This window comes from Globicephala melas, chromosome 10 (genome assembly GCF_963455315.2).
Source record: "Globicephala melas chromosome 10, mGloMel1.2, whole genome shotgun sequence".
NCBI classification, from domain to species: Eukaryota; Metazoa; Chordata; class Mammalia; order Artiodactyla; family Delphinidae; genus Globicephala; species Globicephala melas.
The window spans coordinates 64,293,174-64,316,039 of NC_083323.1; the positions used below are offsets into that span (position 1 = coordinate 64,293,174).

At 52.5% G+C, this 22,866-nt stretch overlaps 1 protein-coding gene across 1 annotated transcript in view; it reads left to right on the top strand.

Moving 5' to 3' along the window:
* Positions 1-22,866, top strand: part of VDR (vitamin D receptor) — a 54,444-nt gene that overhangs the window by 17,269 nt on the left and 14,309 nt on the right. Inside the window, exons 2-4 of the mRNA XM_030835286.2 lie at positions 3,988-4,071; positions 6,973-7,120; positions 17,464-17,594. Of these exons, the coding sequence (XP_030691146.1) occupies positions 6,975-7,120; positions 17,464-17,594 (277 nt within the window). The 5' untranslated portion in view covers positions 3,988-4,071; positions 6,973-6,974. The remainder of the gene's footprint in view (positions 1-3,987; positions 4,072-6,972; positions 7,121-17,463; positions 17,595-22,866) is intronic.

Below are 22,866 nucleotides of genomic sequence, written 5' to 3' on the forward strand. Positions count from 1 at the left end.
AGAAAATAATTTCCGAATGTTCTCAGCCATGTTTAAAGTGTGTGTGTGTGTGTGTGTGTGTGTGTGTGTGTGTGTGTGTGTGTGTGTAGGAACTGGGGAGACAGTGGGGAAAGAAAGAATTGGGCCAAGATCTAACTCTACAGTACACTTTCCTCTTTCCTTGCCCTCATTTCCACTCTATCCCCCCTCAGCTTCTTCTGGGAAGTAATGCTGAGACTTTCCTGGAGAAAGAATGTGGGCTTATGTTGGGGATGGTGAAGAAGGAAGAAAAGGCATCACCTCAACTGGCCATGATACTGCTGTGCCTAAGTTATGCTAGGATAAAGAGACAGCAAGTAAGAAGTTGGGTAGGTCATACAGCGTTCAGCACTCTATGGGCAGAGTTGCAAGGATAATGAAATGAAAACAACAAGAAAAGGGCGTGCACGCATAAGCACGTGTGCACTTGTGGCTGGCATGCTCACAGGCCCATCCGCTCCAGAGAGAGCCCAGCGTGTGGTTGATTCCATGTGGGCCAATTTTAGGAAGAAGAGGAATTTTCTCCCCCTCTGCTGGGAAATCACTTAGCCTTACATTTCTTTCTAGGAGGAGAGGGAACTTTGAGCTAATGTCAACAATTAGAAAGCCCGTTTTGATCAGTCCAGTCCCAACCGTGCTGAGGGAGGCCCCTCTCCTGGGCTCTCAGTCCCCACAAGACCCAAAGGGGCCACATCACTCCCACCCTTCCTGCCCCTTAGCATCTGGGGGTCAGTGGGCCTCACCTGTTACTGGGAGGGCTGGGGAGAGCGCTCAGTGAAGGAATTTCACTTCCTGAATGGTCTTAAGGCCTCATCATGATGGGAATTCAGCCTTGGAGTTGCATACTTTCAGAGCTAGAAAAGACCTTAGAAGTCAGACCTCTGTCTGCCGCTTGGTCCTCCTAGAGTCACAGCTGTACTGCCCTCAGGACTCCGAAGAGGGTCTAGTGAATGCAGCAGAGTTAAACTGAGCCCTGTAGCACACTTCGATCCTTGTCTTGCCGGGGCTCTCCCCAGGACACCCTGCAGTCCCCACCCTACAAGACTGTTCTAGGTGAGACTCTGCCTGGGGATGCCCATGCAGCAGAAGTCACTGGAAGTTGGGGTGTCTGTTGTGTGAGCTGACGGGCAGATGTGTGGGAGAGGCAGTTGTGGCTTCGATGACTGGAAGGAAACACATTATCTCCTCATTTCTTGCTAAAGCAAGGTCAGGCCTGGGGTCAGGCTCAGGCAGGGTTTTTTTTTTTTTTTGGCTGTGTTGGGTCTTCGTTTCTGTGCGAGGGCTTTCTCCAGCTGCGGCGAGCGGGGGCCACTCTTCATCGCGGTGCGCGGGCCTCTCATTGTTGCGGCCTCTCCCGTTACGGAGCACAGTCTCCAGACACTCAGGCTCAGTAGTTGTGGCTCACGGGCCTAGCTGCTCCGCAGCATGTGGGATCTTCCCGGACCAGGCCATGAACCCGTGTCCCCTGCACTGGCAGGCGGACTCTCAACCACTGCGACAGGCAGGGGGTTTGATGTAGGATGCTGACCACGGAGGAATGGAAGCCAGGGGCTTTCTGCAGAGCTGAGCTGCTACCCCTCTGCTTCTCTGAGGCTCAATATTAGGGGTTTGGGTATTTCTAAAGCAGGGCAGGAGGGGTTGGCTCTGGGGACAGCCCCAGCAAAGGCAGTGGGATGCTCTTATACTCAGAACGTGAATTGGGGGTGGGGGGTGTATGACGTGGCAAAGTGGGTGGTGTTAAGCTGGGGGTTTTTCCACTTGTTTTTTTTTCACCCTGTGTCTTTGCCCCACTTTCCATGCACTTGGACCTACAGGCTAAATCTAGGACAATCTTTCCTAAAAGGACCACCCAGTAGTGCAAAGTTGCATGGGGAGGAGAGGCCCATCTTTTGAATGGGGTTTTCCCAGGTAAGAGGGGTTGGCTGGCAGAAGAGATATCCTGGCTGATTTGGGAGCCTTGGAAGGAAAAGTGCCACGACGTTCTTCCGTCATGACCTGGGGATTGCCATGTCTGTTCCTCCCTGACTTAGTGGAAGTGAAGGGTGTCCAGGGCACAGGGTGAGGAAATGACTGAGTTATCTCCCTTAGGAAAAGTAGAGCAGAGACTCGGGGCTCAGCTGCCTCGGTTCAGATCTGGGCTCCAAAGGCAATCGTCTCTGTGCCTCAGTTTCCCCATGCCTAAAATAGGGGTAATAACAGTACCCGCCCGCGAGGTTGTTGTGAGGATTAAATGAGTGAGGGTACAGTGCCCGGCGTGAGTATTAGCGCCTGTGCTGGTGATTATTGCTGGGATGGGTTGAGTTGGCAGGAGGCAAGGGCAGCCCTTGGCCGTTGTGGGCAGCCAGCCTGTCCTCGTTGGGTCCCTGGCATCACCACTGGCCTGGCCGTGGGACCCTGGGCAAGTCTCTCAAAGTGCCCTACCTGGAGTTTGGTTTTGCCATCTGTAGAATGAGACTGCCCCTCACCTCACAGGACTGTTCGGAGGTTACATGAGCTCCCGGGTGGCACATAGTAGGTACTCAAACACCTTCTCTTTAAGCTCAGGGCTGGTAGGCTACCTGGATCTCAGGTCTGACTTCTAAATATCTTAGGGGCTGAGAGCAGGAAAGCAGTGGTCCTTTCTGTACCCATTTGGTCCTTACCTCAGCCTTCCTGAGGAGCAAGCAGGGAGTCTGGGAAATTGCTAAGGCCATGGGATAGCATCTAGAAGAGCCCGGTTGGCTGGGGGGCCGTGGGCAGTACAAGCAGAGGGAGCAGAGGAGAGCCTGGCTTGGAGGAAGTGGCCACACGTCTGTACCCTGCAGGTACCCCTCCTCCACCCACGGTGCTTGGGAGTGGGCCAGCCATGTTCACGTTATCTCAGCAGGGTCCACTGACACTTTCCTCAGTTGTTCCTTGGGGGTGGGCAGTGCCTGAGGGGCTGGTAGATGGGTCAGTGGGCTGGCAGTCTTAGGACTGGGCCCAGGTCTTGGATACCCCTTGGGCTCTCCCCTTCTCTGCCTAGTCGGGCCACTAGGAGGCAGTGAAACAAAAGCTGGGGGTCTGAACCTTCCCCACATGGAGTTTGCCTGAAAGGCCTTTGCCAGGGTTCCGGGTCAGGCACCTGCATATCTATTATCTCCCCAGCCACTTCCTATTGGCGTCAGCGAAGGGAGGAAGTGTGTGTGTGTGTTTTCTGTCTGGGTGGGCAAGCAGCACTGAGTGTGGGTGGAAGTGGGAAGGGTGAAATTCCACCAGCCCCACCTTGGTGACCCATCACGCCACTAAGACCCAGAGTCTGGACACTAGAGTCAGCCCACCGTCAGCCTTCGCCGAGGCCGGAGGTGTTGAGCATGTCTGGGGAAGAGCTAAAAGTGGCAGAAAACATCCTGTTTGAAAGCAGTGCGTTGCTGTATTTAACCCCTGCAGCACCTGCCCCGCCTACACCCAGTCTCCACAGACTGCAGATCCCAGACACCTGTCTTTGAAGCTATCCCAAGAGGCCAGGGCTAACCTGCACCATTCCCAGCTCCCGAGGCGCCTCTGCCATCGCCCGGGCACCGGTCTCCTTCCCGCCCTCAGCAGCCTGCCAGGCACCCCTCTGGCTCTGCTTCTCGAGCATCCCTAAAACCCCGGCGTGGGGCCGTGGGAGCAGTCGCGCTCCCTTGGAAGAAGCCCTCCCTCCCTCCCAGCACTCTCTGCTACGCTTTCCATTTGCCCATGTGCTGGATGCCACTCCCACTCCTTCCCACTGCTCTTGCTGTCCCCGGCCTCAAGGGAGGGCTCTTCCTGGCTGCCGCTGGGCTCCCACCCCTTCAGTCCTGCCAGGGATGACACCGCATGTCTGCCCCCACCAGATCACTTCCGTCAAGTTTTCAGTCCCTGATCTGGGGACTAAAGCCCCTGGAAAGAGCCTCTCATCCTGCTTGACGAGCTCTCTAGCGGTGAGGCCAGCGCTGAGCTGTAAAGTGCTTCCCCTTTTCATTTCAGGGTCCTTTTGGTTGGAAGCGTCTGTGAGCCCTCACAGAAGGGCACCTCTGCGCTCGACTTCCCTTCCCTCCTCTGCTCCTTCAGGTGGGTGTTTCCTCCTCAGCCACAGCCTCCTGGCTTTCTGTTATCCGGGGGCGAGGGGAGGCGGGCATGGGCAGGTGGCGGGCAGGGGGAAGAGGAGATACTCCCTTGCCCTTGGCAAACGTGGGTCGGTCCAGTCCTGTGTCAGCAGAGTCCTCAGCATCCCGCGGCCAGAGACCTGGAGCCAGGCTGATCGGGGTGAGGCCTCAGTGGGAAGGGCTTGCAGATGCCCAGGCCAGGACCCCAGCGGGCCATCCAGCATGGTGAGGTTTCCTATCCAGCTCCCAACTCCTTTCTCTTTCCTGCCCTCCACGGTCTCTGCCTGTCACTCCTGGCACTGCCAGCTCTCAGGCCATATGTGCCTGGGACTCTTCTCCACCTCTGGACTCTTGGTCCTGGGCCCTGGCTTCTTGGTAGCAGCGCATAACCCCAAGCAGGGCTGAGTTTTCTCTCAACTCACCTGAAATTGTCCTGTTCACTCTGGGCCTCTGGCTGCCGGGTCCAGCCTTCTGTCAGGCCTAACCCAGTGCCTGGGGTCCCACCCCCGGGCCAGGAGCCTTCCTGCCATCACTGTGTTGCAGGAAGGCGCAGTTGCCCGGCTGTGGTGCTGTGTTGTTTCAATTCTCTTGCATCATCACATCTCCAGTGAGCCCAGATGATGCTGAATACTTGTTGGACTGATCTGACTGATTCCCTTCCACTCTCACATTTAACTTCTCTTTTTTCCACCAAATCCACCGGATGTTTGGTCGCTGGATGACACGGACTCTGTAGCAACATCATGATGACTGGGAATTGCATCATCTCAGCTGACCTGGGGTCAAGCCACAAGCATCCTAGACAGTTTCTCTTCTTACCCCAATGGTATTGGGCCTCTGGGATCCCTGCCCACGTCTGGGTTGTGGGTGACACTCCAGGAGCCTGGAATCAGCCTGGACTTCATATGGGCTATAGGGACAGTGTTGACAAACCCAAAGGCACTCGCTTTTATTTTTAGTTGTTTTACAGTTATGCAATGTTTTATGTAGCATATAAAACAGAAAATAGAGTTTTAGTAGTAGTAATAAGAATAATAAGACACTGTATACCGACCAGTCAGAGAAATGGAATACGGTTACTGCATAATGCCTCTGCATGCCCTCCCCAATCTTACTCCCTCAAAAGTTTCTGTTAATCATTCCTTTGTTCTTTTTTTTTTTTAAAGTGTTTCTCTCTCTGTCTCTGCATGTGTATATATATAAACGTTATCGTTTAACAAGTATCAACCTAGCTGTGATAGGGATGGGCAACAGGGTCACTATTATTACTTTAAAGTTCCCAGGAAAAGAAGAGCTGAAAGAGAAGGTTAGGGAATCCAATACATCTGTCTGTGATCAGGGCCCCTCTGCCCCTGCAGGACTGACAATACCTGTCCTTATCTGTCCAGCTTCCTTTGTTTGGCTTGAAGCTCTTGGGGAGATTTTTCTTTTTGTAAAATTAAGTATTTGTTTTGTGCGCTTTGTAATTATAGTTGCTAGAAAACCTCAATGTTTGGGCTTCTCTGGGCCTCATTTGGAAATCAAGTGATAATAATAGTACTTGCCTCATTGGGGTGAGATGAAGATGGACTGAAATAAGACCTTACCAGGCATGGATGTGCCAAACCTCAGCTCAGGTTGAGAGCCTAGTCATTGGAAAGAAGCTTGGAGCTTCCCAAGGGCCCCTGGAAGCTGCCTCTCCCACTTAAGTGGGAGGACATGGCGCCAGGGTAGGAGGGGTTAGGGTGCTTCTCTCCTCACCACTGGCTTTCTCTCTTGTTTTTCTTCTGTCCTGAGGGACCCTCCTGCCCTGGAGCCAAGGCACTTAAACCTGTAACAACCCATGTGAGGACTCAGATAAAACTGGGAGGCAGCAGGGTCTGAAACTATTTCAGGGAGGCAGGAGGGACCCCAGAAGCAGCTCTGAGCTGACAGCAGTGGGGGTCAGAGGCAGCAGGAAACCAAGGCCCCAGTTTGCCCAAAGGAAGACCTGTCAGCTGCTTCCTGAGAAGGATCTCCCAAAGCTATATATTTTGTTCCCTCTATCTCTTTCCCCGCTTTCTTCAAGTGTGACATCCATCTCTAGATAATGCCTATTTATACAAGCCATCTCTGAAAACAAAATTAGTTCACTGTGTATGATTCACATTACTCAGAAGGACGTTCAGAACAATGTGTTGAATTGATATTGGAAAAAAAGGGAGAGAAAAAGACTGATGAATTTGGCACCAGGACCGCAGGAGCACAAGTCCTGTCCATCCTGAGCTGCAGGGCGGCGAGGGCCTGACACGATAGGGTCTGATTTGGGCATGTAGTCTATCCTCTTCCCCTCGCCCTGAAGGAAAGGGGGGCTGAGGGTTTCCCTCTGCGTTGGAGGCTGTTGGAGGGCCCTCGTCCCTCCTGGAGGGGACACTAGGCAAGAGAGGCCTCTGACCTGCGGCAGGTCCGCTGCTGAGGTGGAGCTGAGACCAGTGGTGTGCGTATGTTCATTCGCAAAATCCTTCCTCACACCCAGTGAAGAAAAACACACTCTTCAGATGAGGGCAGTGGGGTGCAAAGAGGCTGAACATCTCACCCAAAGTAGCCCAGCCTGTAGGCTGCAGGCGCAGACTCTGCTCCCTGGCGCCTTGGTTCCAGGCCACGCCGTGAGCATCACTGCAGCGCCCCGCCACAGGTTTGCTCCGAACCGGGTTAGGAGCCCACCTTCTGCTCGAGGCCGGCGCAGTGTCAGGAGGGTGAGCTGGGGACCGAGAGCCACTAAGGGAGGGCACCAAAGAATCCTGCTCCGGCCTGGGCCCCGGGGAGCTGCCCAGCTTTGCTGAGCTCCTGGCGGAGGGGCCGCCAGCCGGCCCTGGCACTGTCTCACCCCTGCCTGCTGTCCTTGCAGGGATGGAGGCGATGGCAGCCGGCGCTTCCTTACCTGACCCCGGCGACTTCGACCGGCACGTGCCCCGGATCTGCGGTGTGTGCGGAGACCGAGCCACTGGCTTCCATTTCAACGCTATGACCTGCGAAGGCTGCAAAGGCTTCTTCAGGTAAGTCCTCCCCAAGGGCGACGGGGAGGAGAGCAACGGGGTTTCCCAGGAAGAGACCCTGCGTTTTCCGCGTCTCCTTCCCTACCAGGCGCGGGAACACGCCAGCTCTCACAGCCCCCGGGGGCGATAGTGTCTCGAGGCTGTCTTCTTCCTCCTCTGCCCTCAGCTCCAGCTCGTCCTCTGACTCTCTCTGAAACTGCTTTCCTGAGGTGGCATGTAGGTCCCCATCCTTCCATTACCCCTTTACCCCGCAGCCCCCTGCACCGACTCACATGTCTGTCCTCCCGGAGCAAACCTCCTATCAGTTGATGATCACAGCTTCCTAATCCAAGAGGCCGGCATGGCCTTGGGGAGGCCCAAGAACTTGGCCTCAGAGATTGCCTCTCCCCACCCCCCATAAAAATCAAACCATTCCCTGGAACAAGGGAAACTGCATCCCTGATTTGACCTCCATAGTTGATCTGTGCCCAGATCTGCGTCCACGGCTTGCTTGTCCCAGGTTGGAAAGCCAACCTCAGGAAGCACAGGCATTCCTGTTTGGTCAGGGCCAGTTTCTCTATCAGCAGCCTTCTCTCTCCTCGTGTGAGCCCAGCATTACCAGTGTAAACAGTGTGGGAAAGTACCAGAAAGGCTAGACAAAGGCTGTTCCCATCCGGAACCAGGGAGGGAGGATAGGGAAGTGACGAATTACAGGATGGGATTGTGAACCATGAGAAATTGGCATCTGGCATATTTTGAAGAGAGAGAAAGAGAGAGAGGGAGAGAGAAGCCGGCAAGAAGGTGACCAACAAAGAGCTTCTGTATAATAGTCTTGTTGGAGGTGAGTAAAACTAAGGGCAAGGCTTTAGCCATCAAAGAGAGGAAAGTCAATCAAGTCTAGAACAAGGACTCCCATTTCCCTGAACGGGCGTTGAGGGCAGAGCGAATCAGAGGCCTCAGGATGTCTGCGGTGCTCTCCTCCAGCTCGGGGACCCCCGGGCTCTATATATACAGGCTCCCGACTCACCTGCCCTCTGTCTCGGGAGCTGGCAGGCCTGGAGTTTCACTGCCTTGAGCAACCGCTGGGCCACGGGCAGGGCTTCTGCGGGTGCTAACTGCCTGTGTGGCCTGGCACTGGTTGCCTACTCAGCTCGGGAACCAGACCGGCAGCGTCGCTGGTTCCAGGTCCTGTTGCCACGACTCTTGTTCCTCTGGTCTGAAGCCCGTGCTTTCTGCAGGGTGGGCCTTCCCGAGCCCAGGCCTTGTGTCCCAGGTGCCACCTGGACATTTGCTGCCAGGGCCTGGGGATGGGGGAGCTGCCTTCAGAGTGAAAATGGAGAAGGGGTCTGGGTGCTCGCTTCAGGGCCTGTTTCGCATCTTAAAACCAGGCAGAAATGTGTGGGCTGTAGTGCTACCGTGCCGTTAATTAATTGTCTGTCTTTGCTCAAATCTCTCGACTTCTCTATGTTTCAGTTACCCCGACCCCTCTAGTATATAGAATAAACGGAGGATTAATGAAATAACATATACAAAGGTGTTTTGAGAAACAAAGCACAGTAGAAATATATACATATTTGAGCCTGATGGGTCAATACTGATGTCCTTTGTGGAACCTTGTCCTAATAAACAGAAGTCTCTCCAGCCATCCACCCTCCTTTTGTTTTCTCTTTCACACACTGCCTCCCAGATTTTAATGAGCAACTGTGATCCGAGCACTGGACTAGGAGCTAGGGACATGGAGACCCAGACAAAGGTCATATCTCGTCAGTCTGTAACCCAAACGTCTCCAGCTGCTCTCAGGGCTGTTTGGTTGATTCAGGGACCCCACCCCAAATCCCCTCTCTTTCCAGGTCACCACCCACTGGGGTTCTGCTCTGAGAGATGGGACTCTTAGGTGGCTGCTTATTGGACTATGACATGTGGGAGTTCCTCACTAGAGTAGCTCTGACCCCTGTGCATCTGGGCTTGCTGCCCTCAGACACACCACTAGGCGGTGAATCCTTGGGACAGACCCATTAGGCATCCGAGTGGAGGGAGGACAGTCTCCGTCATGTCCAGAGCCAGGTGATGCCGAAAGGACAGGGACGGCAGGTTTGCACCTCCAGGGCACCACGGACCAGCAGTGTGGCTCGCTGCACGCGGGCACATTATGCTACCGTAACCCAGCCTTAGCCCCTCTCTCTGAGATGCCTCAGAGTTCTGCTGCTGGCTGCTGGCCACACCCCCTCCTGCAAGGCCTAGCATTACCGGCAGCAGGCTGCTTTTATCTTGTTACCCTGTCCTCGGTCTACCTTGTATCTTCACTATCTCTGCCTTGATGACTGAGCCAGGCTGCACTTTCTGAAAAGCCAACACCTCTGTTGTTTGGCTTGAATTTTGTTTTATAAATACACGCACACACGCATGCACGCACCGCTGATCTTCACTGTCTGTGGAGTCCGTATCTGCAAATTTGACTACCTGCTAAAATTTACTTGTAGTCCCCAAATCAATACTTGCAGCCCTTCTGTGCTCATTTGTGGACACGTGCAGAGTGGAGAAAACTTCGAGTCTCCCGATGCGCCCGTTCCCAGCTGAGGCCACGCAAGACATCCTGCCTCTGCCTTGGCTCTCACGCTGTAAACAAGTGTCTTTTTCTTGGTCTATTTAGTGCCACCCTTTTTGCATTTTTGTACCTGGTGGTGATTTCACCGTTCAAGATGGCACCCAAGCCTGGTGCTGAAATTCTGTCCAGTGTTCCTAAGCACAGGAAAGCTACAAGTTGCCTCGCAGAGAAAAGACGTGTTAGACAAGCTTTGTTCAGACGTGGGCTATAGTGCTGTTGGCTGTGAGTTCAACATTAATGAATCAACAATATGTATTAAATGAGGTGCCTTTAAACAGATAACACACATGAAACAAAGTTATGTACTGAGGGATTGATGAAAACGTTGTGACCAGAAGCTCTCAGGAACCTAACCCGTGTTCTCTTAGGAGCGATGGTTCAATATTTGCTGATGGTTCAATATTTGCTTGATAGAACATAGCTACCTCAAATAACAAGAATAGACTGTCTATATGTAATGTCTTCTCTTCTTTCCCCTCCCTTCCCCTACTTCTCCTCCTTTGCTTCATACAAATTCTGTTTGATATTCTTCCACTTTAGTCTATTTCAAATAGTTGTTTGAGAATTCCATTGTCACTTGTATCTGTTTGTGAAATCCTGATCCTGGGAAGGAAGGCCTCTGTCAGTGGGAGGTACTTCTCTGTGTCGGGTACCACATCCTTGAGAACACAAAGATAACACAAGTCCTTGCTCTCAAGGAGCTCACTCAACCCTACGGTAGCAGTTCTCAAGGCAAGAGCATTACTCTGGTGTTGAGTCACTGGCTATTTTCTAAGCCCTGGGGTATAAGCCCATTTGACCATTTCGTGTTTGGTTGACTTCTAAGTCAAGCTAAACCGCTCTAGAAGGTAGAGCTCTGGTCATCCCAGCAGGTCCAAGACTCATAATCAAACCGAAGTGTGATTATGGGGGTTGGTCAGTTCTGTTGATCCATGGTCAGACATTAGAGACTATTGCCGGCCAGTTCCTCACACACACATATATATATAGTGATGATCTATGGATGTGGATGAATCTCTGATCATGAATGGCTTTGTCCAGATCTTGATATAAGGGAAAGGTGTAAAGGACAGAGAAGAAAAATCAGAAAGACCCTTTTGATGAAGAGAATGAAGAATACTGGCGACGTTTAAGAGGTGGACTTGGAAGGCAAGGCTGAGAAACAGATCACTGCTCGCCTCTGTACGTCGTCTCCCTCCTCCTCAGGACACCGTGAAGCTGACATGTGCAGCAAATACCAAGCCAACAAAGACAGTGTGGAGAAATGCCTTCTTGTTTGTGAGCCCCAAGGTTCTCAGGGACCTTGTTGATGACGGGCCTTGGGGAGCACAGGCTGGTGAGGATCCAGGAACGTGAGGAGTGTTCTGGCTTTCAGGAAGTTCATCCTGACAATATTTGCAGGAGCTGTGCTGTGAAGGGAGCAGAGCAACGGGGCAGGTGTCCAGCGACTCAAAGTGCTAAAAGGCAGTAGAGTAAATAGAGAGGGGAGGGGTGGTCGTTTGGGGCGTTCTGTGGGCACAGTGAATGAGTCACCAAGAGGTTGGTGTTGCTGGAGAGAACTTTGTCCAGGCCAGCTGGCATCTGGCCTCTCTCCATAGCTGCTCAAAGATGTGAACGGAAGAGAATGAGGGGGTCAGCTGTGGATCAGCTATGAGTGATGTTTGGAAGCTTCGGGGGAGGAGGCCAGAGTAGCTGGAGAGGGAACGCCACTGGAGGTGTCAAGAAAGGCAGCTGGGCTTCCCTGGTGGCGCAGTGGTTGGGAGTCCGCCTGCCGATGCAGGGGACACGGGTTCGTGCCCCGGTCCGGGAAGATCCCACATGCCGCGGAGCGGCTGGGCCCGTGAGCCATGGCCGCTGAACCTGCGCGTCTGGAGCCTGTGCTCCGCAACGGGAGAGGCCACAGCAGTGAGAGGCCCACGTACCGCAAAAAAAAAAAAAAAAAGAAAGGCAGCTACGTGGACATGAGGGAGAGGGCACATCTCTTTCTGGTCAGTGTTTTATTTCCTTAGGAAGCCAGCACTCTCCTCAGGGCTCACTGGTGTGAATTCCCTCTCGACACACACTGGGAATCCTCTCCGTGCGATGGCAGTAGAGGTGCCAGTGGAGAGGATGGCCATATGCTATCCCCTACTTCCAACCCGCCCACCTCAGATCCTGCCTCTATCCCAGTGGCTTCTGTGTCCTACAGAAGTCCTTCAAGCAGCCCCTGCTTCCTGCTCGTGGACTTTGGAGGGCGTACTTTTGACGGCTGCTCTGGCTTGGACTGAGATATGGTGGATTCGTGATAAGGACCATATCATGTAAGAATATCAGAGGCTTTGGAATCAAACAGATCTTGATTCTAATCTCAGCTTTTACACTTTTTAGCTGTGTGACATTAAGCAAATTGTTTAGCTTTCCATTGCCTTTTTGTACCACCTGTAAAATAGGGATAATACCTATCCTAATAGGTTGTTGAGAGCATGGGAGAGAATATGTAAAGTACTGGCAGAGAAGGCTCTCAATAAGTGGTACCTATTATCACTGTCCCTTTGTAGTGTCTGAGTTTCTGAGAACAGACAGTCCTTTCCTCTCCGCTATCGTGGAACCTGGAACACGTGTGACTTTGTGTGTCAGCAAGGGTCTCTGATTAAAGGTCCCCAAACGGGAGTTAAATATCAGGTATGAGAAAGGAAGGGCTGGTCCGGGGGCTCTAGAGACCTTCATGTCAGTCAAGGACTCTGTGAGACCTGGTTGGTGCTCTGAGAAACTGGACATTGCTCGCTGTAACTCACACAAAGACTGTGGGTCTAGACATCAGGTGCAACAACACATGAAGCAACGGTACGTTTCGAGTTTCTCTGCCTGCAGAGCCCCACACCAGGCACCCCAGGCGTTGGTGTGAGATGTGCTCTTTGCTTCCAGGGTCTCGGATTCTCACTGCTTTCTTCGGCCACCCTTCAGCTCCCACTGCCCCTCCCTGCCAGCTTCTCTCCTTTCCCTTTATTTAGTGCTTACTTTGTACCAGATCCTGCTTCCTTTATTTAATCCTTACAGCAACCCGCTCTGTAGGGTTGTTTCCATTTTACAGATGTGGAAACTGAGGCATGGGCATGGGGAGATTAAGTAACTTACGCAAGGTTGTACATTAGAGTTTAAACCCAAACAGATCCATCTAACCAAAGTCTGTGTTTCATTTAAATTTTTAAAATAGCTATAAAGGGTGGGGTTTTTTGTTTTTGTTTTTTGTCTGGTTAAGTAATGCCTGTGAATGGTTTTTTTAAAAAAGATGTAGACAGTTCAAAAGGGAACATAAGTGAAAAATAAGTCTCCTTCTCAACCCAACTCTCAGGTCCCTACCCACAGGATGAATTCCTGGAAGTGGCTTTACTGTGTGAAAGGTTCTGTGCACTTTATATATTGGTAGATACAGGCATACCTTTGCAGATACTGTGTTTTTTACAAATTGAAGGTTTGTGGCAACCCTGCATTGTCAGATGATAATTAACAGTTTTTAATGATAAAGTCTTTTTTAATTAAATTGTATTCGTTGTTTTTGTAGATGTAATGCTACTACACACTTAATAGATCACAATATCGTGTAAACATCACTTTTATATGCACCGGGAAACCAAAAATTTGCGTGACACGCTCTATTGCGATATTGGCTTTATTGCGGGGGTCTGGAACCAAACCTGCGATGTCTCAATGTATGCCTGTATTGCCAAATTGCCCTCCACAAAGAGGCCTGTGCTCTTTACCAGTGCTAACCTACCTTCCCTTAAAGTTGGTTTTTCTTTTTTAACCCACCTGCTGAGAACCCCTTGATGTCATCACACACAAATGTGCCCAGTGGGTCTCATTATCAGACCACACAGGCAGGCCTTTCATATCAGGAGCTCTGTAAGACATCTGCATCCCGACTGGGCTCTGGGATTTCTGTGACACTAGAGCTGCAGTGGAGACAAAGCTCAGAGCTAGTATTTGGCCCCAGTTTTGGGTTTTACAAGGTGTGTCTCTGCTGTCAGGGGTTACCTACTGAAAAAGGACCCTCCTGTCCCAGGCCCGAGACCCTGCCCCAGGCTCTCGATGCTTTTGTGAGCTGCTTGTCTCATGTTTTGATGAGTCGGTCTCTGGTGCAGGAATCCGTCAATGTCCTTTCTCACCCTGGCTTTCTAGAAACTGCGTCTATATTTAGCCTGGTTGCACCACCCCTAACCACCCCCCCTTCCTGAGCTGGAGTATAATTGCCAACCATCCAGAAAATGACAGGGTCCAGGCTGAGAGCGCTGCTGAGGAAATGGGCTCCCTTGGAAACCCAAGGCTCCTGTTTCTCAAAACCAAACCAGCTCCCAGACCATTAGTGTCAGGAGGAAGGTAGGGCAGGGCGTGGATCTTCAGGACAAAGCACAGAGCCAGGCCTGGCCAGTCTGGCTGCCCTATGTCCTCGTGGGCAGAGGCTAGCTGACAGCCACATGTGTGCCAGTGCCCTTAGAAGGCGGGAGAACGTGGAAGAACTGGGCTTCAGAGACCAGGGAAACTGTGTCCTGCCAAACAGCCATGCTGGGCCAGACAAGCCAGAAAGGCTGGCCCCAGAGCCCAGGCTCCGGGAAGGGCCTGGGTCTGACTGCTGGAGTTGGTGAGAGAGCTTTCCCTGCCCCAAAGGCTGACCCCACACCCCAGAGCATGACGACGCTGTCCGTGATGTGCAGCCTCCGTCTTCCCAGCCACTGTCCAGCACTTGCCTCTGATTCTGTCTGTAGAGGAGCCACGGAAGAGCTGGTTACTGTTTGCTTTCGTAATAGTAACTTCAGAGCTCCATATGTTGATAGGCTGCTTTCCGCTTTGCTCAAATAATGTGCACAGTACAGGGCTGGTGGGCTTCAGGACAAGGTGTGGCAACGGGTGAAAACCACAGGCTGCATTCTTACCACCCGTCTGAGCGCTGCTGTGAGCCTGGCCAGTAGAATTTCTAACATCTTTCTTCCTCCCTCCCTCCCTCTCTTTCTCCTTTCCTTCCTTCCATCCTTCCCTCTCTGTCTCTGTCCCTTTCTCTCTCTCCCTGTCTCTCCCTCCCTCCCTCCTTCCCTCCTTTCTTCTCTCCCCCTTCCACCACCTCCTTTCTCTCCATCTCTCCCTCCTTGTCATGGTCTTGGTCCTCCTCCTCTTTCAATCTCAATCCTGTTGGGCTTCATACTCCTAATATAAGGTTGAAAGCAAGGACACTGGTCCCCCTCCCCCAGTATTTTCTTTTAACCCAGCTCTGCATCCTCTGGGTTCCCACCCCAGCCTCTCTGGAATCCACTGCTGTCAGACAAAGTTGGGCTGAGCAGCTATCTTCCACTCTCCTGTGTGTGGAAGCCTGGGGTAGGCTTCAGATTTACAATATGAGAAAGATAAGAGAAAGAGAGTGAAGTTTCAAAATCTTTTTCCAAGCAAATTTGCAGTTGGGGGAGGTGCGCACTGGTGAGGGGCAAGGGGCAGGCCCCGTAGAGCCTGAGGAAGGAGAGACGGGCCTCGAAAGGACACTGGGGCCCCCCCATCCTGGGGCCTCGGGAAGCTCTCAGCCCCCAGCGCAGGGATGTGAGAGGCTTTGGCTCATGTGTCTAGAGGTGCCGTGATGTGTGTTCTCCTTGGTGCCCGCGGCCCTAGAGAATGAACAGGGTGACCTCTGAGCCAGACAAGACAGTGGGTAGGAGGACAGAGCAGCCCCTCAGCTCAGCCCCCAGGCTAAATGTGTGGTTGTTTAAAAAAAAAAAAAAAGGAAATGAGAGTTTGCTCTAATTAGAAACTTCTGGTCCTTGAGTAGGGTTAGAGAATTATGGGCATTCTGGGGCCCGAGCATTTGGGGTATAACAGGTGGCACCTCAAGTGGGAAGGAGAGAAGGGAGTAAAAGGGGAGCCAATCTCATGTCCGGGAACAGATCGATGTGCCCTGCGGTGATGACAGTATCTCATTTCAGGTTAACCAAGGTGCTTCTATGTTCTTCTGTTCCTCTGGGAAGCTGCGGTAAACGTATGGAAGCACAAGGAAAAAAGGCTTTCTGTTTCCATAGGCAAGAGCCTGGGATACAGTCTCTCCCTGAGGAGTCACTGCAGGGGCAGGACACGGCCTTCAGTGGGCTGGACTGGGGGCTAAACCACCCAAATAGCTAGCACTCCTCCACCTCCCCGTATAGCCCAGTCTGCTGGTGACCCCTTGGGTGTGAGGGTTGTGATGGGAGGGTACCAGGGCCGAGATCCAAAGCCAAGAGCACCTGCTTCCCAGACCACTGGGTGTCCTTTGCCTTGAGCTGTGCTCAAGGGCCAGCTGCCTGAAGCCGTTCGCCTGTGAGCTCAGCTTCATCGAGCTCCTTGAGTTTCTGGGTATGAAACGGTATGTCCAATCCAGGAAGCTAAAAGCTAAGCCTCACATTCCTGAGGTCCTAACTTGGGAGCCTCAACTCTTTGCTAAATCGCCTCAAGTAAGCCTCTTCACCTCAGGGGTCCTATCCATAAAATGAGGGGTGCCCTAAGGGTCTTAGAGTCTGACTACCTATGACTTCCTGTTCCTCTAGTCTCTTCTCCCCTCTCCCATGGGTCAAGTTGGTTTGGTCCCCGTATGTCCATGTCGACTGATGAACGTGTTTGTCCTAAATCATATGTGTTCCAGTGAATGTGAACAGTAAGTCATTTTTTCACCAAAAACATAACTAGTATATGACAACTGGAGAAGACGACATCAGTAGCTTATCTCCAGGAGAGGGAAAGGGTCGAGCCCGGACCTTGGCTTCTAAGGCTTGGGCACCTCCACAGCTCCTTGAAAGATGCTGCTGCTCACAGAGAAAGTGATTCTGCCACCATCTTCCCCCAGCTAAATCCTGGCCCCTGTCCTGGGGCAGAAGAAGCGGGGCCTCCCCTTGCTGGGGCTGGCGAGAGTAAGAGGAACCTCCAGGATACAGATGCTGAGAAGCCTCTGGGGAGCTGTCCTTTACGCAGCCTCATGAGCGTCCCATGTGCCGTGGCTGGGAGCAGGGGAGAAAGCCGGAATTAGGAAAATGAGCCTTTGGGCTTGCAGGCATGCCTGTGCGCACGCACACGTGTGCACACACACACACACAAGTTTACATAGGCTGTGGGGTGGAGCGGGGGGTGCCAACTGAGAGCTAAGAGCTCTTCGGTAGTTTTCTGTTCTTACAGAACTCTTTAACTTCCTCTACCTTTCTGAAAGCCGAGGCCAGACCTCGAGGCACCCACCTGCTCCTGTGGCTGCTTCTCCTGCTGGGCAGCTCGTCTGGGTGTCTGAAGCTATGGTTTGGGCCCTTTCTCCCTTCTCTGTGCACCTGTGCACATGTCTGTCCCTGAACCGGGGATGCTCGAGTCACAGATCTCTGACTCTAGAAGACTTAAAGAGATAAAGCTGAGACCAGCTTCATCGCCTCTCATGAATGCACTAAAGGCAGTGAGGGCAACTCTACAGATTTCAGTATTAAAATGGTTTTTTTTGCTAGCTAATTCACTCACATTTCCTGTGTAATAAAAAGAAAGGGAGAAGAAAAAAGAAAGAAAGGGAGGAGGAGAGTACTGTAAAGGTAAGTAAAACCAATGATGGGGGCAGAATAGGAAATGACTGGGCTGGGCCGCCATCCTCCTTGGGAGACATAGAGCCCCGGGGTGGGGGGTGGGGGGGGGGCATTGGCAGGTCTCCTGATCACAGCCCTCTCAGGCCACTCTCCCACAGGGCAGAGCCGAGGGGCTGGGAAGCAGGTGACCCAGCCGAGGGTCTGTGCTCTCTCCGCAGACGGAGCATGAAGCGGAAAGCACTGTTCACCTGTCCCTTCAATGGAGACTGCCGCATCACCAAGGACAACCGCCGCCACTGCCAGGCCTGCCGGCTCAAGCGCTGTGTGGACATCGGCATGATGAAGGAGTGTGAGTTTCAGGGGCGGGGCCTGGGCGGGGCGAGGGCGCGGTCAGGGGGAAGGTGGCTGCCGTTTATGCAGGTTTGGCCAGCAATGTCCTCTTGCCCTTCCTCTGTAGCTGCCGGCATTTGAGGCCTGAGTCGGGAGTCCGGGCATGAGTGGGACCAGCAGCATCAGGCAGGGTGGCTGGAACTCCAAGATCAAAGGCCCAAGGAGTCCTGCCAGCCTTTTTAGGATGTGTGTGTGTGTGTGTGTGTGTGTGTGTGTGTGTGTGTGTGTGTGTGTGTGTGTGTGTGTGTGTGTGTGTGTGTGTGTGTGTGTGTGTCCTGAGGCCCAGGAAGGGCCCGTCCTGTGCGAGGCCTGTGAGGAGGGACAGGCAGGGCACTGCCTACATGAGCCCCCCCAGGTTTGTCTTCCTCTAAGACGTCATCGCCATTCTTACAGCAGCCTCTTTCCAGGACCTTCGGGGAAAGGATGAGGGTTAAGGACCCCAGGGTACTTTGGACTTTGGGAGAGAGGGCTGCTGTGAGTGGGGAGGGGCAGGAGTGATGGAGAGGAGAAACATTCAGAGCCTGGCTGTCATGGGGGTTCTGCCCCACCCTAGCCTTCCAGCCACTCTGGCCCAGTGAGCAGATCCGAGGGCTGGTGTCCAGGACTAGGTGGAAAGATCCTGTAAGGGGAAGCCCTAGACTCTAGGAGGACCCTCTAGGTCCAGATTGAAAAAGAGGATCGATCCTCTAGGACTTCCTGCCCAGCACTGGCATTGCAGAAGAGGACCAATGTGGCAGGTTAACAGGTTCTGACCCACTGTTAAAAGCAACCCTTGAGGGGCTTCCCTGGTGGCGCAGTGGTTGGGAGTCCGCCTGCCGATGCAGGGGACACGGGTTCGTGCCCCGGTCCGGGAAGATCCCACACGCCGTGGAGCGGCTGGGCCTGTGAGCCGTGGCCGCTGAGCCTGCGCGTCCAGAGCCTCAGAACCTGTGCTCCGCAACGGGAGAGGCCACAACAGTGAGAGGCCCGCGTACCGCAAAAAAAAAAAAAAACAACCCTTAGGGACTTCTCCGGCAGTCCAGTGGTTAAGACTCCGTGCTTCCAACTCAGGGGGCGCGGGTTGGATCCTTGGTCGGGAACTAAGATCCCACATGCTGTATGGCGTGACCAAAACAAAACAAAACTAAGCTAAACTAAAAATAACCCCTGGACTTTGCGTTTGAGCTCTAGTGCCAGTTACTTGCTAAGCAGAGTAACCATTGAATTCAGTAGACCCTGGGAAGGGCTGGCCAGGCCCTCCCCTGGGCTGGAAGCAAGGGCACTGGGCTGGCCTGGTCACGGGGGCCCTCGGCACACTACTCCCTGCTCTGTGCCTTTTGCTCACCCCCGTCTGTGAACTGTACCCTGATCCCTTCCAGGGCCTGGGATGGGGGCCGTGCCCTGCTAAGCTATGGGCCTGAGGAGTCTCAGGAGGGACATTCAGATACAGCCACCCCTGGAGGCCCTCCTGGCCATGGGGCCAATTCTGGGGGGCGGGGGGTGGGCATTGGAGACGTTAGGTACAGGGGAGACGTGTCTGGAACAAGGAAAAATCCACAGGACAGGGCTGAGGGGATGGGAAATTTCTTCCTTGATGGGAAAAAATGCTCTGTTTTTGGGAAACAGAGGCCAAGTGGTGGTCCCAGTGAGGCCTCCTCGGGCTTTGACAGGCTCCCTTCTGGTGGGCCATGGCCCCTCACTCCCGATACCAGCTCCCCAGCCAACGCCAGCAGCCCGGGAAGAAGCTTCCAGGCCATCGTTCCTCCTCGCCCCCATGGGAGCATGCAGGCCTGGGCACGCTGATCACTCCTAGCCCGGGTCCCCTGCCCCGCCCAACTCCTGTTTATCCTGGAGTCATGGAGGCTCAAGGCCTGGGTGCCTCGTGGAGCTTCTCACACGTTGGCTTAGTGCAGCCTGCTCTGTTCAAGGTGCCAGGCTGGACGTAAACAGGAAGCAGTGTGCGCCGCCCCTGCCCCTGCCCCCTCCGAGCACACAGCCTCCACAGGGCAGGGGGCCATGGTTCTAAGGCTCCAGCCAACCAAGAATGGCCCAGAGTTACACCTGGAACTCAGTAAGGCTCTGCCGCAGGAGTTCTGGTCAGGGCCAGCCTCACTGATGTCCCGGAAGCGCCTCTCCTTTGTCTCAGGAGAAGAGATGCTCCGTCCGCTTAGAACAGGAAGCACACTTAGAAATCATCTGAGACCCAGAAAGGCAAAACTATTAACACCAGGATTGGAGTCAGAAGGCGTGTTGGGACTAGAATCCATCCCGTTGTCCCTCCTGGATCCCTCCTGGTCCCCGTGGAGATTACTGCATCCACCGTGATGAGCAGGCCTTGAGTGTTTCAGGGTGCTTCCACCCCAGGAACACCACGTGGTAGGGGGCCAGCGATCCAGAAGTGGGTGCCCACCCCCAGCCCCCGGTCAGCTTTGTGCCTCAGCCAACCTGATCTCAGCCTCAGTCCCTCGGACGGAGCCCCGTGCCCCCCTCCTGCTCTATGCCCAGGGCAGCCATGTGCCCACCACTCTTGCCGGGCTAGTGCAGGGAGCTGTGCTGAGTTAGGGATGGGCTGGTAGAGCTGCGTTTTGGGGTCTGGGCCCCAGAGCTCCATTTGTAAGAGAAATGTTGGGCCAACGTGAGGCTTCTTCTTCCCACTGCCCCAAAGGGAAGGTCCTCCAGGAAGAGCTCTATTTCCTGCCTCAGGTTAGCCAAGCTTTGGGGGGCCTGGAGCTCCCCAGCTCAGGTCCCCTAGGAGAGCCGCTTATATATCACCCAGGCTGGCTGTCATCCCCAAGGCCTAGCCTCCTAGAGACAGCTGAGTGTCAACATTAGTAAAACCACAGGGCACCCCGGGGCTCCCTCTGAAGGGAGCTGCAAACCCAGGCTCCTTTCTGCTTGGGACAGGGAGGTGGCCGTTTCTTAGAGGAGGCAGAAGAAGCTGAGGAGATGCCTGTAGGAACCAGTGTTTATTGACCACTTACTGTACCAGTGTCGGGCACTAGTACTTTCTTGTTAAAGTCTGACAACAATCCCTAAATATGTAAATGCTTCTGTTTTTATTTTTTGTGATAGATGAGCAAATTCAGAGAAATTAAAATATCATGCCTCCAAAGCTAATAATCTAGGCCTGTTTCCAAAGGTCAAGCCTGTGGGCTCCACCCCAGCACAGCCCCTCGGCCCCCCTCCCCTTTTCTCCCCACTCCCCTCAGTGGGCCAGAGCGCCTCCACTGTGCATTTCCAGGCACTGCCTGGGGCCCTAAGAGACGGGCAGAAGAGCGTTTGTTCCCGCTAAACACTCTGTCTCTCTTCGAGTCCAGGTTGACTTGATGTCCTTGGAGCCCAAGGCATTTCACAGTTGAGCTCTGGCCTCTTGTAGACCTGGCCTGCACATGTGAACTCGTTTAATGTTTTTATACATGTACATCTTTTCTGCCCAACATGAGCACAGCCCCTGGCACATAGTAGGTACTCAGTAAATGTGTGTTGAATGATTGAATATTAGCTCCCCATTATGCTTCTTTGTATCTCTGCATCTCCCACTGATTTATCTACCAGGAAGATCTCCCAATCTGATATTGTCAATGTCATTCATTTGGGAAAATTTTATGTCTGTTTCCCTAATGCTGTCCTTAGGCCACCTGTGGCAAACTGAAATGTTTTTACGTTTGTTCGTGCTTTCAGATCTTGACTCCCTAACTCTATTCTAGACTTTATGGAACAGGGAATATCTTGCATGGGATTAACTTGAGCAAAGCCATTTGCACACTCAGCAAGGACCTGGGAAGCGACTAAGCAGCCATATGGATTTCGCAAAACCCCTGTACACAGCTCATGTCTTTTATTCACTGGAGAGCCCATCGATGGGCTTTTAACTTGAGTGGCTTTTAACTTCAAAATGTGCCTCCTAGTGAGAAATAAATTTCTATTGTTTAGCCAAAAAAACACAAAAAATAAAACAAACAAACAAAAATGTGTCCTCCTACATGATAATAATGGTATTTTTAGTAGCAATTCATTGAGAAAATGATTCTTTAAATCCTATGAAATTAACAGCCGCTTTAAACAAATGACTTATTTCATAAGTCACAACAACATCTGCATATGTGAGAGAATTATGACTTATTAGTCCCCAGAAAATGTTGCCTGGAGGGAGGCCCACGGATTGGCAGCCTTCATTTGAAACCAGCGGATCTTAGCATTTCTTCCTCTAGTACCGCATGTGGGATGGTGGTCACTGTTCACTAGAAGTGAGGGAGAAGATCAGTCAGTGTCATAAGGTTAACCTCAAATCTCTTCACTTTTTCCTTTTAAGGTAAATCACTTACAAGCTTTGCGACTTTGTTTACTTTTTCATACTCTTCAGATGGATTGGAACACCTTGTGTGTCAGGACTCCATGGCTGAGGACCAGGGTCCTGCTGAACATTCATGGCCAATTATAGTCACAGGCAGTATGGGGTAGTGGTTAGAGCCAGACTGCCCAGGCCCAAATACCAGCTCCACCACTTGTCTGCTGTGTGACTCTGAACAAGTTTTATAGCCTCTCTGGGCCTCACTTCCCTCATCTGCAAAGCGAGGATAATAGTACCTGCCTTAGGGGTTATTATAAGGACTAAGTAATGTGAGTTAATATATAGAAGCAGTTAGAATAGTGCCTGGTACATTCAAACAAACCTCTATGTTTATTAACAGTATTTTTTATTACATACAGCTTGATCACCAGGATTTCCAGCTCCCGACAGATGAGAAGTAACTCTTAAGGGGGATAAAGGCATACTTCTAGAAATACACAAATAAGAAGAGACAACACATAGCTGAAGCGAGCGGGCTAGACTGGTATGAAAAGTAGTACGAGAACTCAGAATCACAGCTGAGTCATATAGTGCCTATAGGGAAACAGCCCGTACAATTCTGAGGTCATAACCTTGTCCCTGCAAAGTCCAAGAATTATTCAGAATGATGCCTCTGAATCATCAGGCAAAGGTTACATGATGTTACGGGTGTTCTGTCACAAGGCATTCTGTCTTGAAAATACGTCCGTCACAATGATTTAGATTAAAAATGTAAGCTTTGCTCAGTCATCTGGTGACCTGGCATGCGGCGTGCGCCATTCCGACATGGTAGGGAACGCGCAGCATTGCTATACTTCGCACCGTTCTTTCCTGAGCCAGGATGACGACCGGCACATAGTAGGTACAGCCAGTGTTGGTGTGTTGGGTGTCCAGTGCGTCAGACTATTGAGGAAGCCTCACT